Source organism: Phocoena sinus, chromosome 6 (genome assembly GCF_008692025.1).
Source record: "Phocoena sinus isolate mPhoSin1 chromosome 6, mPhoSin1.pri, whole genome shotgun sequence".
NCBI classification, from domain to species: domain Eukaryota; kingdom Metazoa; phylum Chordata; class Mammalia; order Artiodactyla; family Phocoenidae; genus Phocoena; species Phocoena sinus.
This window is the reverse complement of record NC_045768.1, coordinates 105,481,497-105,498,934: the sequence shown is the minus strand read 5'-3', so window position 1 is coordinate 105,498,934 and position 17,438 is coordinate 105,481,497. Positions and strand designations below refer to the sequence as shown.

The 17,438-nt window shown below is 45.4% G+C and overlaps 1 protein-coding gene across 3 annotated transcripts in view; it reads right to left on the bottom strand.

Annotated features, from left to right (window-relative positions):
- Positions 1 to 6,317: 6,317 nt before the first annotated feature.
- Positions 6,318 to 17,438, bottom strand: part of ELP3 (elongator acetyltransferase complex subunit 3) — a 110,955-nt gene continuing 99,834 nt past the window's right edge. For all 3 annotated transcript variants that reach the window (XR_004350481.1, XM_032635841.1, XM_032635840.1), the window contains one exon: positions 6,318 to 7,646. Coding sequence is in view for 2 of the 3 variants with exons in the window: in XM_032635841.1 (XP_032491732.1) it covers positions 7,570 to 7,646 (77 nt within the window). In the remaining variant the exon portion in view is untranslated. The remainder of the gene's footprint in view (positions 7,647 to 17,438) is intronic.

Genomic DNA, 17,438 nt, shown 5'->3' with positions numbered 1-17,438 from the left:
GCTCCGCTGCCTGGGCCAGGGCAGACCAGCCTCCAGGGCTGGCACAGCTCTTCGTTTGAGGGCCCACATCAGGCAAGCCTGCATCCTGCCGAGTTCCCTGGCCAGACTGTGCCCATCTTGGCTCTGCAGATGAACGAAACGGCTGCAGTCGTTGGGACCACTGCTCAGGTAGGACTCGGTCTGCTAAGATCTGAGTGGTGGTTGTTGCCAGCCCTTCCCCACTTCTCCATCACGATCGGATTCCCGGGGGTCAAGTCCTGCAGGTACCCCTGCAATTCCTGTGGGGCATGACCAGAGTGGGGGGATCCCAAGAAGGGACCCACAGTGGGAGCTGGATATGTACCCTTGGCTCTCTTTTCCCACTGGAGGCGCCGTAGACTCAGGGGCGACCGCTCAGTGTGATACTGCACCAGCCTGGGGATGAGGCAGTGCTGTCAGCCTGCAGCGGCTCCTCTTACCCTTCTGATGTGGTGTCTTGGTCTCTGCAGTGCCGTGCTTGCTTCAGCCTCACTCTTGTGTTCTAGGGTTCTCTCAGTGGTGTCTTGCCCATGAATAACTGTTAGTTCTTCTTGAGGGGGAGTGAAGGCCTATAGGAATGGATAGTGTCACTGTCTTGGTGATGCCACTGTCCTCTGTTGTCTCTTGTCTAATATTATTGGATGAAGGCCCCACCCTGTGACCCCATTTACCCTTAGTTACCTCCAGAAAGGCCTGATCTCCAAATTCAGTCACATTGGGGGTTGAGGCTTCATTTTTGGTGGGGGGGACACAAACATTCAGCCCATCAGAGCAGGGCTTACTGATTTTGCCGTGGAGTTGCCGTCTGGGTTGTTTCTTGAGGAACTCTATATGATTGTATGTTTAAGTCTTTCCTCTTGGGCTGGTTATTCTCTAGAAGAGCCTGTCAATTTCTGGCCTGCGGGGGAAACATCTTGTCAGCATTCTGAAAACTGAGCTGGGGAAGACGGCGGGAAGTCTCAGTACTCACTATTTAATATGCATGGGTTCACTTCATCATCCTGTTCTCAGTTGTTACCTGGACCTTCGGCTTCATCTGGAGTTCTCTCACCCGAAGATCCTCTCTTGTTTGACTCCCTTAATTCACCTCCAGTCTGTTGCTGAGGTAGTAACAGAGCACGTGCTGAATGGAGGGAACCCAGGGGACCCAGGACCTGTAAAGGGGCTCTGTCAGTCCTGCTCCGGCTCTTCCCTTTCCCTCCAGTGTGTTGCCAGGTCCTGTGGCTTAAATTGTACTGGAACTTTCTCCACTATCCAGTCTCAACTGCCAACTGAGTTACTATCGTCCATCTGCTTTAGAGCTTCCAAAATCTTAGCACTTTCGTCTCCTCTTTTGTCCTTGTGGATTAAAAAAAGAAAAGAAATCCCCTTTAGTCTGTGTGAGCTTTGGTTGGGAGCCAAACTAGATGTGCACATTTACTCCTCTATTTTAATTCGGAAGCGTCCATCCTTTTCTCTGAGAGTAACTTCCAGAGTTACTTGGTTTCAGCTCTCTGTTTAAGTGGATTAATTACCTACTGCTGGTTCTCTTCCCGTATTATTCCTATTCCTAAGTTCCTTATTTGGATATGTCTCTTGGCTGTATTTATTCGAGTTGTTTTTCAAAGGAGAGCTCACTGGCAGTTGTGGTGAGAAGTGGCTTGAGGTTGATGGGGGTGGAGAGCAAAGAGCAGCAAGGCAAACATAGCTTCAAAAAAAAAAAGAAAAAAAATCCCTTTCCAACCCAATTGCCAGCCTGAAACCATCGGTTTTAGAAATTCTAGAGCCACCACTGCTCATAGGTATTAGGGTCCTTAAATCTTTGCGAGTTTGCGAAAGTCAACCTGTTGCCTTTATACTTAGCTCTTCACTTACCAGCTTTGTGGCCTTGGTTACGTTATTTAACCGTTCTGAACCTTGGTTTCTCATTCATAAAATGGGGCCAAAATTCCTACCTCGGAGGATTGTTGTGAGGGCAATACCAGGCCTGTCCGCTCAGATATTCTTCCCTTTCTCCTTCCCTTTCCCCAGCGTTCCTTTCCCTTCCTTCAGGTTGACGTAAGTAGTCCCTTAACTACTGCCCCAGCACCCCAAGCACGCAGTGGTCCAAGACCCTAGTTTTTGCAAAGCTAGATGGAGGCAGAAGCCAGCCTCAAACCCAGGCAGCTGGATGCCATGCCGGCTCTTCCTTGGAGGGTGGGGTGGGGTGGTGGCCAAGTGCCAGGCCCCTCCCCACGCCCCGCTGGACAGCAGGGACTATCATCTTCCTGGCTCACTTCCCTGGTGGCACAGTGGTTAAGAATCTGCCTGCCAATGCAGGGGACACAGGTTCGAGCCCTGGTCCGGGAAGATCCCACATGCCGTGGAGCAACTAAGCCCATGCGCCACAACTACTGAGCCCACGAGCCACAACTACTGAGCCCACTAGCCACAACTACTGAAGCCCGTGCACCTAGAGCCCATGCTCTGCAACAAGCCACCACAATGAGAAGCCCGCACACCGCAACAAAGAGTAGCCTCCGCTCGCCGCAACTAGAGAAAGCCCGCACGCAGCAACGAAGACCCAAAGCAGCCAAAAATAAAAAGATATTAATTTAAAAAAAGGAAGAGAGTTACAGAGAAGGCATGTGAGCCCTGAAATACCATTTAAAAAAAAAAAATGTTGTGAGGTTAGCTCATACCGCTAACCTCACAGACAAGATCGGCCCTGAAACAAGAGGATAACCTTCCCTGCAGGGCTTGAGCAGTTGAGGAATGTGACCTGAAGCAGTAACTTCCATCAGGGGAGATGAGATAAGGTACGGTCACCTCTGACCTCAGTGAAAGTACGTTCACGCTCCGGCGCCTCTCGGTGACGCAGAGCTTGGCATTTTGTGTGATGGGACTTGCTCCCAACCGCAGGTGCTGCTTCCTCTGCCGGGGCATGGCCAGGCCGCAGGCAGGTTGCTCCTTCCCCATCTCCTGGAAGGTGGGTAACAGTGAAGGATGGAAGGGCTTGGGGGCGAAGAACCACAGGGAGGGACACAGAAGCCTGTCACGGATGAGTGAGGCTTGTAGAAAAAAACGAAAGCAAATCTTAGTATTGAGTCAACGAGTGTATCCCCATGCTTCATACACAATTCTAGCTATTGTGACAATGAGGATATAAAAGAATGTAAGATATGAGAAGACGCACTTAAAGTGTGGGATCTGCAGACAATGGGAAGCTAGGTAGTCATTAAAAAGGATGAAGTAGATCCGTGTGTACTGACACGGGAAGATGCTGGTATTACTTACATTTTGTGGAGTGAAAAAGGTTATAAAGCGACATGCACCGTGTGACCATTTTACGTAAAGGTGACTGATGGCTGTGTGTGTTTGGGTGCGGGTGAGACGCATGGAAGCACGTTCATCACAGGGCTTACCAGTGTCTGATGGTGGGATTTCAGGTTATTTTGTACCTTTCTGTTTCATTTCAATCTGTTATATTGAGCATATATAATTTTTAGAACCAAAAAAAGCTATTTTTATTGAAACGGAAAGAGCAGACTCTCCCTTTGCTCTGCGTTCTCTCTTGATGACATCGTGCCCTTCCACTACCTGCACTGGGGAAAACCGGGCTGGTGACAGGACTCAGGTTACAGGTTGCTGTGAGGATGAAATAATGTGAAAGCACAGCCTCGTTGCTCAATACTTGTGTCTTCTTTAAACATAAGCTGACTGAAAACATGGGGGTGGGGTGGAGAAAGGCCGAGTCAGTGACTCGCGTTGGAATCCTAAACCCACTTAGTATTATAGCTGAGCTCAGGGCTTCTGTGCTGGGCCGCTCTGCGGGCACCTTTCACGTGGATGTGTATGCGATCCGTGGACATTTAGGGCTGGTGCCGACTCTAATGGGCAACGTGGTGACCCTGGGGCTTCAGGCCCAGCCATGATGACACCAGCCTGTGTCTTCATTTGTTAATGGGGGAAGATGAGCGTTGACCATGAGGGCTGCATAAGGGTGGCCTAGATAGAGAAGCAGCACATGGTGGGCCTCAGATGGCAGTTCCCTCCTCGGAGGAGTCGTCCTCCAGGTGGACAGAAGGGTATTCTAGGCATGTGGAGACAGGAAGAGATAAGGCTGCACATTTGGCTGTAGAAGAGCAACTGGTTTGCCCCTTGTTACAGCCATGTTTGATAATCTATGTTAAAATCAGATTCTTTAAAAGGTCTGTAAGCTTAGTTTCTGGAGCTGTCTGCACGGAGTTCAACACAAGCGTCGAGGGCACACACAACCCTAAGGCACAGATGGGGCACTGCTTCTCCTCCCTGCCACGGAAGGTGGCCAGCCTCCCTCGGGGGACTCCCTAAGTGGATGTGGCTACCTGTGCGCACTCATGGGAGACCGCAGTCCATGCTAATACTGGACAACTTTCCGGGAAGCCCCCAGAATGAGTGATATTTGGAAATGCTTTTTGCTGTTGCAGAGTCTCAGCTAGTTTCTTGTCCCTCAAAGCATGGATCTGACAATTTGTAACCCTAGACTTATGTGAATGCAACAGAAGGAATGACCAGAGGATGGGAGAGAAGGCAAAAGTCAGAGATTCTAGCTGCCAACAGATAAGAAACTCCCATGTTAAAATGGGCCAGATACTGCACTTGTTACACATTGGTCATAATAGCCAGTACCTGTAGTGTGTTTTACATTCCGCAGGCCCTGGTCTAAGAAACTGACATACGTGAGCTCATTTAATCCTGACAACTACTGCACGGGGGAGAAACTGTTATCATTTCCACTTTACAGACAGGAAACTTGCTGAGAGGCAGAGTTTTCTTGCTCGAGGTCACACATCTGTCGAGAAGCCACTTCACTGGAGTTAACCGCATTTTACATAATGTCGTGGTTTATGCAGTGTCTCTCAAATGGGACCCCACTGGACCTTGCGCTTACCCTGACAGATGGGCGATTCTCTCATGTTATAAACTGGAGGGGGGGGAGTGTGTAGTTGAAAAAGGGGAGGGGACTTGCCCACAGCTTCAGAGTTAATAAAGGAGCCCAGGTTTTCAGAACCTAGATCTTGAGCTCTTTCATCAGCTTAAGGGTCTGTGGGTTCTTTATGAACAAAATTTTGTTTTTCATTAGATGATAATCTTAAAAAACAACAACCCATAAAAACCTTTGGAAATGAAAACTTGCATTTCGAAAGCTGTTTTCATAGAACAGGCTTTGGCTTTTAAGTTGTACTTTTCAGTATTCGTTTGTGTTAGCAGACATTTTTTCCTTTGAAAGGGCTCCACATTCATTCCTAAGTTGGGGAAACAGTGAGCTCTACCAGGCCCTTTTACTTGGCGATAATGTATTTTTAAAGTCTCATTTTTTATTTGAATAGATTTCAGTCTGTTTTTGATAATTTAAAAACAACAACAAAACCTCTCCAGGTGATTTAACAGAAACTTGAGTCAAAAGCGGAGCTATGTGAGTGGGCCTGAGATGGTTGCTAAGGAGTCATTCAATACAGATCAGAAACACAAGCTGCAGCTTTAAACGTTTCACGCGGAGGCCGACAGGATCCTGCCTAACTGATCTTTCTCACGAGGTGGTCATTTGAGCAAGTGCACGTATCTCTAGGAGAGCCAGGCCAGCCGGGCTGTGGAGGCGCCAGGCACCACAGATGCCGGGGACAGTGCTTGGCAGTCAGGGGAGAAGCTGAAGCTTCTAGTGGCAGAAAGGCTTGGTAAAAGAAATGTTCACATATCGAGGTCTGGGGAAGTCATTCTGGCTTATCCGTGAGTTAACTTGAATCTGATGCTAAACAGAACAGCCTGTTTGTGGCCTATCAAACATACGCTGTACATCTGCTTTAATTATTGAAGAAAAGGGCGCACTGACTGGAAGAATGTCGATGTTAAACATGAAGATTAAATGCCTCTCTGGCTGGGAAGCCAATGCCGATACTCCTTCCGTGACAAGACTTCCTTCCTAGGTGCCAAGAGCATACTGACTAGCTGTGTATGTGCTGATCTTTTTTGTTTTTTTTTTCCCCCCAAGACTGTGCTGAAAACCACGCTTCTCCGGGGCAGTTCCTCAGTTATCTGAGAGGCTGTGTTCTGGGCTATAATTGTCAGTTTGGCTCAAGATTGAGAAGTAGCTGACTTCCTTAAATGGCACTCACAGAAAGCCTCTGCAGTGCCACAGCGAGCCCACAGGAAGTCAGCGCCGTTTGCCTTGTAGCAGTTTAACAAAATGGCAAACGGGACCCAGGAAGAAACAAACAGTGCCCCGGGCAGGAAACCCAAACCCGTAACTCACAGCAAATGTCACTGCGTTTACAGGGAGAGGAAAAAACCTTACGTGATTCTTCCTTGTATGTTGAAGATTTTATTTTTCAAACTTTTAGAAGAATCAATTCCATTTAATAAACCTTTGTAAAATGCCACAGAAGCCAAGGGATGCAGGGTTAAGCTATGTTCTTAAGAACTGACCCTCTCCAGGCTGAGTCTCCTTAGATTACCTGGAAGTTACATAGAGGCAGTTCTATAAAGATGAAACTTTGAAAAAGCCAGTCTCTTTCCTATTTTTAGATTTGGGCCTGTTTTCCATTTTTTTGCTTTCACAAAAAAGTTTAACCTTGATTTTTCTCCATTTAAAACAAACCAAAATCGATTTAAAGAATTAAAATAAAGGGAACAGCACCTGTGGATGTGCCTCTTGACATCCACAGATGTCACCCAAACCCAGACACATGTACGACAGACTCTGCCTGCTCAGGACAGACCAATGGGGAAGCCAAACGCCTCTCTGGGAAAAAGTGCCGCCCAAGGTGTTTTGCAATTGTCAAGAGACTGCAAAGTACAGACGATTAAAAATGTGAAATAAACGGACGTCTGTAATGGCCCTTCATAGATGGTAGACGCCCAAATGAGAAAGGCTGGTTTCAAGCTTGAAACATAAGCCTACAATCTTGCTTCTTCTCTCCCCATCACACTGTCATTTCAAACCAGAATGATGTCCATGAAAAGAAAAGCTCATTTTCTTGACCTGTGCTGGAAGGCATATGTAGTTATAGGTCAGAGATCAACGTGACAGTTTTCACATGTCCCAACCTGGCGTTTTGTCTGTACAGGATATAAATAACCTGCTGATAGAAACTGGATATAAATAACCTGCTGATAGAAACTAAGTGTCCTCCTCAAATGACATAGTCAGTTTTTAGTTCATGAACCATGCAGTTCAAATGAGATGATCAGTTTGCTTTTGTCACTGTGCTTGAGTCATGGTTAGGTCACTTGCAGGCCTCATGCAGAATTTAGAAATTGGATACAGGACTAAAGCCTCGAAACGGAAGTGACGTCTTGAGAACATGCAGGAGGGCGCGGTGCGGGGGCTCTGAGCGCCCAGGCTCCGTGGGCTTGGTCAGCAGACACCCGGCCCGGCCCTGAGTGCGGCTTCCAGTCTCTGTGGCTCCAGCGGGAGGGCGAGGGGGAGGCTCCTTGTCAGCGGGTCAGGGAGGTCCATGTGCTTCGCTCAGCCTCTGTGCTGAGTGTTCAACACATCCTGAATCTCTGTTTTCTGCCAGGGAGGATAGGTGTCAAGGTGCGCTGGTGTGGCGGTTATTTTAGATTTTTTACCATGTACGGACCTTGCAATCTGTAGCCAATCTTTCTGTAATAATTCCTGGTGCCAACCCCTGTGAAGAAGCAGAAAAACAAAAGTCAGAAGAGTCTCTAACTAAGCATGACTTTAGCAGCCCTCAAAAGCCAGCACACGTGCCCCTCGTAGCCGTCCTCCTTTTCCCACTCTCATTCACAGGCCAAAGTCCTTTCCAGATCGAATCTCATTCGATTAAGTTTGGAACTTTAAAAACATTCTGAATTCAAGTTGCATTAAAACACAGGAACTGTATTTCAGAGCCTGTGGGTTTACAATCCTGTGGGTACCATGCAGCACGGCTTCAGGTGTTATAGGTGAACGGGAAGTGGTGGATCTAACGTGTGAGATGTCCACACTCCAAGTGAAGCGAGACAGCGTTATGGTTTCCTGGAAGGTTGAACGAGAGGTCAGGTATGGGAAGTGGAGTCTCCACAGCCGCCGGCAGCCAGGGTGCCCTGACCAAGCGAAGTGTCAGTGCCACTCACTCATCCAGAGCAACGATTTTCACCAAACACCATCAGTGGCATTAAATGAGTGCTACTTAATTTGCATTTCATTCACTTTAATTTTTTTGGGGGGGTATTAATTGGTATACTTGTTTTGATATACGAGCAGTGTTAAGTACCAGGAGTTTACGTCAGTTTTATATTTGCATCCATTTGAGGAACACTAGCTGATTTTAAGTCAATATTAAAGGTCTGTGAAGTTTTTTTCTTTAAAAGGAATCATTATCCTAAATGGTGCCGCTGTAACGAAACATGATCACATTTGAGAAGCTGAGCTCCTAGGAGGATAAAGCATGGCTTATGTGGTATTAGCTATACGAGTGGCTAAGAGAACAGGCTTTTGATCATTCAAAAGATACGGATTTAAGGTCTAGACCTGTCATTTTAAGGGCTGTAGCTCTGGCCAATTACTTAATTACATTTTATCATCTATAATAACGTACCTATGTTTTAAGGATATTAAATATTAAATGAGATGGTCCTTGATATGTGCTTAGTCCGGAGTCTGGAACAAGCCAATTCCTCCAGGACACTGGCTGCTGCTGTTATTATTTCAGAGCTTTTCATGGTCTGATATCTGATTCTATTTCTAGCTTCACTGCTCGCTACTATTCTCCCCTGAAACACTGTGCTTCAGCCCCAGCGCAGATTTAACTTCTCTAAAAGCTCCCCGCGTGTCGGGCTCTGCCTAGCTTCCAGGCTTGGCTCATGCTGTGCCCTCTAGCAAACTGATCGAACCCAAGGAGGGGGTCGTGGGAACCTCTGAGCCGGAGCTCGTCGGTCAGAAGCACAGTGACAACCTAGACTTGCAATTGGCATCTGAGGTGGGGTCAGTCCCGCGGGACCGACCTGTAACCTGTGGAGTCTGATGCCACCTCCAGGGAGACAGTGTCAGAACGGAGGCAATGGTAGGCCACCTGGCTGGTGGTGCAGAGCTGAGTGACGTGTGGAAACCCCACACGTCCGGCGCAATAGCGGTCACGTAAAGGAAGACGCTGGCATTTCTCTTTACCGTGCTCCTCCCCACGGTGCACTGCGATTGCCGGTCGGCCTCCCCACGTGGTGGAAGCTCTATGTATCTTGTTCGTCACTTTGTATTCCTAGCGATCAGTATGTGCATTAAATCAGATCACTGCTAGCCCCCTCCAGTCTCGCCTAGTTCTGTAGCCCAAACATTTACTATTTAGGAAGAGGGTTTCCTAGCGTGTTTTGTTTCCCACCTCTTTCAAAAAAATTTCAAGTATTAAGAAAATGGAACTGAAACTGATGTGATGAAGGTAACAGAACCGTGTCATGTGATAACAGGTCACTGGAGAATTTCCCTTTTAATCCAAGGATTACTAATATTCCGTCTTGCACAACTTCAACCTTGTCTTTGTGTTCTAATCATTACTTTTGTTCAACACTGTGGCTTGGGGTAGAGCAGGGGGAAGACAAAAACATGAACAAATAATGGGTCAGGCAGCAGCTCAGACCCACCGGATCCAGGAAGACACCTCACACCCCTCAGAGGGTACAACCACTTTAATGTTTGCACTCTCTCCTAAAGTTCTGTATCCGTAAGCGTGTCCTATGACCCAGCAAGTATACTCCCAGAGTGAAAAGAGAAATGAATGCTTACAGCCAACAAAAGACATGTTACTCATAACAGCCAAAACAGGAAATAACCCAAATATCTATCAATAGTAGAATGGATAAATTGTGTATTTTCACACAATGGACTATGATACTGCAACAAAAAAGAAAGAACTAGAGCTACCTGCAATGCCATGGATGAATCTTACAGACCTAATTTTGCATGAAAGAAACCAGATGTAAAAGATTTCATCAATACAAAGTTCAGACACAGGCAAAACTAATTTTAACTGGTTACATTTGGAAGATGATATGGACTGAAAGAGGGAACCAGGGAGTCTTCTGGAGTGCTGAAAAATGGTATATCTTGAGCTGGATTATTATTGCATGTACGTCTTAGCTCAATTTAAAAAAACTCAAGAGGGGGCACATCCATTTAATAGATGTTCAGTGTGTTTTGAGAGCTCAACTTGTCCAAAGAATTCAGCAAAATAAGGAAAAAGGATGAGAGGCAGGTGGTTAAGAAATCATTCCTGGAGTGATCACTCTATTACACAGATGCCTCTGAAGTCATTCAATGCAGTGCTTTCTATTTCTAGAAGCCTGCATGCCAGAAACTATTTTTTTCATCCTCTTTCTCCGCACTTTAAAAGTTCACATTCCAACTGAACTATGCTCTGTGACATGACAGCATTCGTCAGAGGCACAGGCACCCTGAGATTAAAACGTGCTTTTCCTCATCACCTGCATGTACAGACTACAGCATAAATCTAAGAATTCTGAGCAGAGAAGTGACGTGACTGACTTACATTTGAAAGAGATCACTCTGACCGCTATTTTGAGAACAGAATGAAAGCTCCAGGAGGGCAGGGATTTTTACCTGCAGAACTGCTAGCACCCGGAGCAATGCCTGCATATATTAAGTACTCATTGAAATATCTGTTCGATGAATGAGCAAGTGGCCAAGGGCAGAAACAGGGAGACCAGTTAAGAAGCTATTGCAATAATCCAGATGAGAGATGGTGGCTCAAAGCAGAGTCAGGGTGGTGAAGAGTAGCTGGACCCTGGAAACATTTAAAGGCAGAGTCAAAAGAATCTGTTGATGGGATGTAGGGTGGGACACACAGAGAGGGGCCCGAGGTGACTCTAAGGTTTTTGGCCTGAATACAGGAATGGTTTGGAGAAAGAATGAACTGCCAGTTAGTGAGACTGAAAGATGGTGAGAAGAGGGTGGGGGAGGAGGACATCAGGAGCTCGGCTGTGGCTGTGCTGCAGGTGAAATGGCTATTAGACATTCAAGTGGGGATGCTGAGGAATAGGTGATTTTGGAAGCCTTTCTTGCTCTTAGATGGTCTCTTTCCTTGGATGCTCTTTTGGAAAGAAATTTGTTTTATCTTAATTGAAGGATAACTGATTTATAATAATATTAGTTTCAGGTGTACAACACAGTGATTCAAAATTCTTATAGATTATACTCCATTTAAAGTCATGATAAAATACTGGCTATACTCCTTGCTCTGTACAACATATCCTTATAGCTTATTTTACACATAGTAGTTTGTGCCTTTTTTTTTTTTTTTTTTTTTTTTTTTGCGGTATGCAGGCCTCTCACTGCTGTGGCCTCTCCCGTTGTGGAGCACAGGCTCCGGACGCGCAGGCTCAGCGGCCATGGCTCACGGGCCCAGCCGCTCCGTGGCATGTGGGACCTTCCTGGACCGGGGCACGAACCCTTGTTCCCTGCATCGGCAGGCGGACTCTCAACCACTGTGCCACCAAGGAAGCCCTAGTTTGTGCCTCTTAATCCCCTACCTTCCTTCCCTCTCCCCACTGGTGACCACTAGTTTGTTCTCCATAGCTGTGAGTCTGTTGGAAAGAAATTTCTGACTGGGGCAGTTGTCTTATGAGGGGAGCTGGCTGGGGAGGAAGCAGGTGGGTGGAGGCTGGTGGAGTGGGCAGCTGAAGACAACCTGGGTCCTTTTTGATACTGTTAGTTTGAACAACTAACCAAGTGTGAAGCTGCTCTACCAAGGAAGCTGTTAGGAAATAATGTTTTCCGTTTGGTTTAAGCCATTTTGTTTTGGTACTTTTTTGTATTGTACTAATATACATAAGATACTTATTTTAACCACTGTTAAGTGTACAGTTTACTGGTATTAAGTACTTTCACTCTTGTGCAACCATCACCACCATCCGTCTCCAGAAGTAAAACTGAAACTGTACCTAGTAAACAATAGCTCCCTGTTCCCTCTTCCCCCTGTCCCTGGCGAACCCCCGCTCTACATCCTGTCTCTATGGATCTGGTTACTCTAGGTACCTCATGTAAGAGGAATCATTCCGTATTTGTCTTGTGGTGACTGGCTTATATCTTCAAGGTTCATCCATGTTGGGTTTAAACCATGTGAGTTGAGTTCTGTGTTACTTGTAACTGAAAATGTTGTAACTGACATGTGAGCTTGAGGACAGGAAGAGATTAAACACATGAGGTCAAGTCAGCACTTAAAACCATAAATCAGGGTGGTAATTCTGACCATGCTGCTGTCCTACTGGCAAGTCCCAAGACAGAGCTCAGATTCCTCAGCCTGATTTTCACAAAGATTTTCACGTCCCATCTGGTTTACCTCTAGTTCCTGCCACAACTGACCTCAGTCCTTATAGTCCGGCGTTACCAAACCAGGCATGATTTCACTAATCCACTGGCTTGGCCGCTGCCCCTTCAGTGCTGCAGCCCATGCCCCAGGGCACTCCCATTCATCCTTGAACCCTCACTCGGACACCACTTTCGCCAGGAGACCGCTGCACACACCTCCCCTCTCCACAGAGTCTGGCATTCATAACCCCCCTCTCCACGCTGGTGGGATCCTTTAGTCCTTTAGAGTTCTACCGTTTCAGTAGTCATGCTGTGCTTTATTTTACTTGCATGTCTAACCCCCTTCCTAGAATGTAAGCCTTTTGAAGTCAATGACTTCTATCCTCAGGGCTTAGTACATATAATCAACAGGCAATGAATGCTTGCGGATTTACTGTACTGTATTCAGTTATCATTGTGTTGTGTATATATAAAGAAATGTGCTCCTGGGGGATGTATTTTTTTTAAAAAAAAGAAGAACTGGCCCTATGTTAGCTGCCAGGTAGTGGGAATGACTCAACGTAAAACGGATGAAGGGGGGTAGGGCTTCTTAATCTAGTTACAGATTTCCTACTTGGTTAGCTTACAGATGTAGAGGCAGCTCTCTGATTTATACTATTACCTCTAACTAATAAAAAACTTCCCCTAAAATTTTCAGAAATATTTCTGGATTTTAAAAAAATTGAAGTACAGTTCATTTACAATGTTACCTTAGTTTCAAGTGTATAGCAAAGTGATTCAGTTATGTGTGTCTGTGTGTGTGTATATATATATACACACACAGACACACATATAAGACATTGAATATAGTTCCTTGTGCGATATAGTATGTCCTTGTTGGTTATCTATTTTACATATAATAGTGTATATCTGTTGATCCCAACCTCCTAATTTATCCCTCCCCCTATTTTCCCCTTTGGTAACCGTGTCTGTTTTCTATGTCTGTGAGTCTATTTCTGTTTTGTAAGTAAGTTCATTTGTATAATTTCCTTAGATTCCACATATAAGTGATATCATATATTTGTCTTTCTCTTGCTTATGATAATCTATAGGTCTACTATGTTGCTGCAAATGGCATTATTTCACTCTTTTTTATGGCCGTGTAGTATTCTATTTTCTGTGTGTGGGCATTATTTTGTTCCTTTTTATGGCTGAGTAATATTCCATTGTACATATATACCACATCTTCTTTATCCATTTATCTGTTGATAGACATTTAGGTTGCTTCCATGTCTCGGCTATTGTATCAATCAATAATGCTGCAGTGAACACTGGGGTGCATGTATCTTTTCGAATTCGAGTTTTCTCTAGATATATGCCCAGGAGTGGGATTGCAGGATCATATGGTAGCTCTATTTTTAGTTTTTTAAGGAGCCTCCATACTGTTCTCCATAGTGGCTGCACCAATTTACATTCCCACCAACAGTGTAGAAGGGTTCCCTTTTCTCCACACCCTCTCCAGCATTGATTATTTGTAGACTTTTTAATTATGGCCATTCTGACTGGTGTGAGGTTGGCTTTTTATACTTCTAATTTTACAAAATAGATGCCATTTCCCATGGGCTTAAAACAGTCTATTACAGAGAATTTCAAATATACAAAAGGAGAGACAATGGTATATTGAACCTCCACAGACCCACTACCCAGCTTCAACGATTATCAATTCATCCATCAGACTTCTAATGCTTCTAGCTGTCTACCCACGTGAAGTCACAAGACAGATTTAACATTTCCTCTTGGTTCTGTTCAGCTCAGTCACTGGAGACATGTTTAATTCCCCTCTTTCAAATAAAGATGATGGTAATCTTTACCATCTTCTTTACCAGTTATTACCAGATTGAAGATGTGCAGCTGGTCAAAGAGCTTTACTTCCCCAAACATGCCACAAGCTTCATCTGTCCACCATAAATAGCTGTAGAGGTGAGAGAGAAGCTGTTCCTTACACCCAACACAGGACTCGACTCAACACCCCTGGACAACCACAAAGTGCCATGTTCTGGAGTGCCCTAAGTGTGCCGGTTAAAGGAACAGCTTTACTGGGGTACAACTCAGCATTCCTCAGTCAGATTCCCATTGAGCATGCAGCCTCCTCAGGTTCTCTACTTTTGCCCTAATACAGGAGGTGGGCGCTGGAAACTGCTACCACCTTGAGGAGAGGCACTCAGGCTTTGCTATGAGCCTTTTTGAAGGAAAGGCATATCTTTCAAGCTCCTCTCCTTGTTTTCAGTAACATGCTGTAGCACTGAGATGAGAAGTCTACTTCTAGACCTTCAGGGAGGCCTTAAGTCTTTTAACCTCTAGCCAGTCTGGACTCCAACCTCTTACTCAAATGACTAAACAAAAATATTCCCCATTTGTATTTCTCTGTGCCTCTTTGTTTCTTGAAAGAAAGATTCTTCCTCCGTTTCTACACTCTGCAGAACAGGCTGGCAAAAGTATTAGCATTCTTAGCCAGCTTAGAAGGGAACACACCATCACTGGCGTGGGTGGAGGCCACACTCGGCAGCCTTTCTCCTCCTTGGTTAGCAGGGCTCCTACAGTCCTCGTCACAGTAACTTTCCTCTTGTTAGCCAGCCAAGAAAAAGCAATTACCTTTCACAGCTGACGTCAGCCAAGCTCCTGGACTGACGTGGGCAGCTGTGTCACAGGCTCCTGCCCTTGAGGACAGACACGCAGCGGGGCTGTACAAGTATCCATGTTCTCTACCTGATCGCCTGCGTGCGATTCTGCCAATCCCTGGGCTGGGGGTGAGCAGGAGTAATCTGTGCAGCAGTCCTCAGGGAGCCCTAGCGGCAGAGCCAACAGTTGTCAGCGGAGCAGTAAGGACGGGGAGCAGAGGGGCAGTCCACATGCTTGCTTTGTTTTATCCTCCGAGTTGCTGAACCCACAACCCGAATCTACCTCTATCACGGGGGCCTTTTTCCTACTCTTGGAGGCAGGATAAATATTTTTATCTTCACTACTTTACCAGCTATGATGATGATGAAAGGAGAGACAGTGAAAAAGAATACCTTGGGGCTCCCCTGGTGGCTCAGTGGTTAAGAATCCACCTGCCAATGCAATGCAGGGGACACGGGTTCGAGCCCTGGTCCGGGAAGATCCCACATGCTGCGGAGCAACTAAGCCTGTGCACCACAACTACTGAGCCCATGCACCTAGAGCCCGTGCTCTGCAACAAGAGAAGCCACCGCAATGAGAAGCCCGCGACTGCAACGAAGAGTAGCCCCTGCTCGCCACAACTAGAACAACTAGAGAAAGCCCGAGTGCAGCAATGAGGACCCAAAGCAGCCAAAAAACCAAACCAAACCAAACCAAAAAACTAAAAAAAAAAGTGTGTGTGTGCGGGGGAGGGAGGGGGAAATCACAAAACCTTGAATCAAAGATGAAAATGGAAGAAACCTAGCTGTTTATTTAAATTCTACTGATTCTATATTAGAAAGTATGCAATCTATTTTAACATAAATTTAGAGGAAGCAGGCAAAAGGAGTAAACTAGTCAATGTGGTACCTGATTTGGCTGCAAAACTCTGCCTCTCCACCTTACTGCAGCCCTTTCTTTCTAAGGGGATAAATCCAACACCAGAGTAAAGCTTAGAAGCTGAAAATACACACATTTTCCCTTTAAAAGAGAAAATAAGTCAGGAGCAGGAAATGAGCCTCAACTCAACCTAGCTTGTGATTCTGACTAACTCCATCTCAAAACAAAAGAAGCAACAACTTTATAGCTGAGCAACTGTGAAGTACAAAGCTAGAGGAAGACGACTCTTTTCGGAGCCCTTAAATACATGCCAGGCACGCATGCTGGATGCTCAACACACACCAACAAGACTGAGATTACTATCCTGGGAGGCACGAGAGCTTCAGAAAGGGTCATAACTCAAGGTCACATGGCTGGGAAGTAGAAGAACCATAATTCAGGGCCAGCTTGTCTCCACGGCACGCAGAGTGTTCCCAAGGAGCCATGGTGCCTGTGTTGTGGGTGATGCCACACCCTGCTTCCCCCGCTCTGGCTTTAAATATCTAGTTGGCTCTGATAACAGTACATCCATTTTTTATTAAAGCACAGAAAGGACATTTGACTTGTCTCAATCACCTTACCTCCTCTATCTGTGTCTAACTTCTCAGTGTCCTTTGTTTGATAAATCACTAGATGAAACAAACATGGTGACCTTATTTCCATTTCACTAACAGAGCTCAGTAAGAAACAATACTTACATAAAAGATTCTGATAACATAGGCAGGCAGCACAAAACTGTGTTAAAAGATATGGCTTACAAGTGTGAGAACTACTGGGAAGGGGGATACTTTTAAATAACAACTGGATAAATGTGGTCACCCTTTTTAAAATGAAGAGAAATACGATGTAGAGTTCGGGGGAAAAAAAGCAACAAAGATGGAACAATGATGGAAACTAGACCCTAGAGGAGGAAACAAGTCAGGAGTATTTAAGCTTACAGAAAAGGTGACTTCAGTCTTTGACCAGGATCAACTTTCCAGCTGAAGACAATTAAAAAATTTAGACAAAATTAAAAATGCTTCCACTAGAAAAATATCAAAGATCTAACAGTTATTATCAGGCAGAAAATAAGGAGAAAACGTGAGCTTTGAGAAGGAAGTAGAGCCTTTTCTGCCTCAGTGGTGATGCCAACCCAGGAAGGTTGACCAGAGACAAGTAGGATGGGAGGAGTCACGTGGCCACCAGAGGCAGAGAACCAGCTGCCAATACCTTGAATCTCACTCCCCTTCACGAAGGGAGGTGGGGGAGCAACGAACATCTAGGTCTTGAAGTATTCCTGAAAACAAATTCTCTCATAAAATGCTCAGCGAACAATAAAAACGAGGCACACTTAGAGACGACAACATGATAAGAAATAAGAGACTTCAAATCTGGAGTCCCTGCCATATTTGACATAGACTGTAGAAAAGCTATGCTTACTACATACATGGAGATGGATACCGAATTTAAGAATGTTTAGAAGCAACAGGAAACTATAAAACATAATATAACAGAGTTGAAAAAGATGCCAGAAATCAGAGAATTGAACGATAAAATAACTTAGGCATCAATGGATGAGTTTAATGGTAGATTAGACTTAATCAGTAAAGTGTAAGTTAAGTCAGAA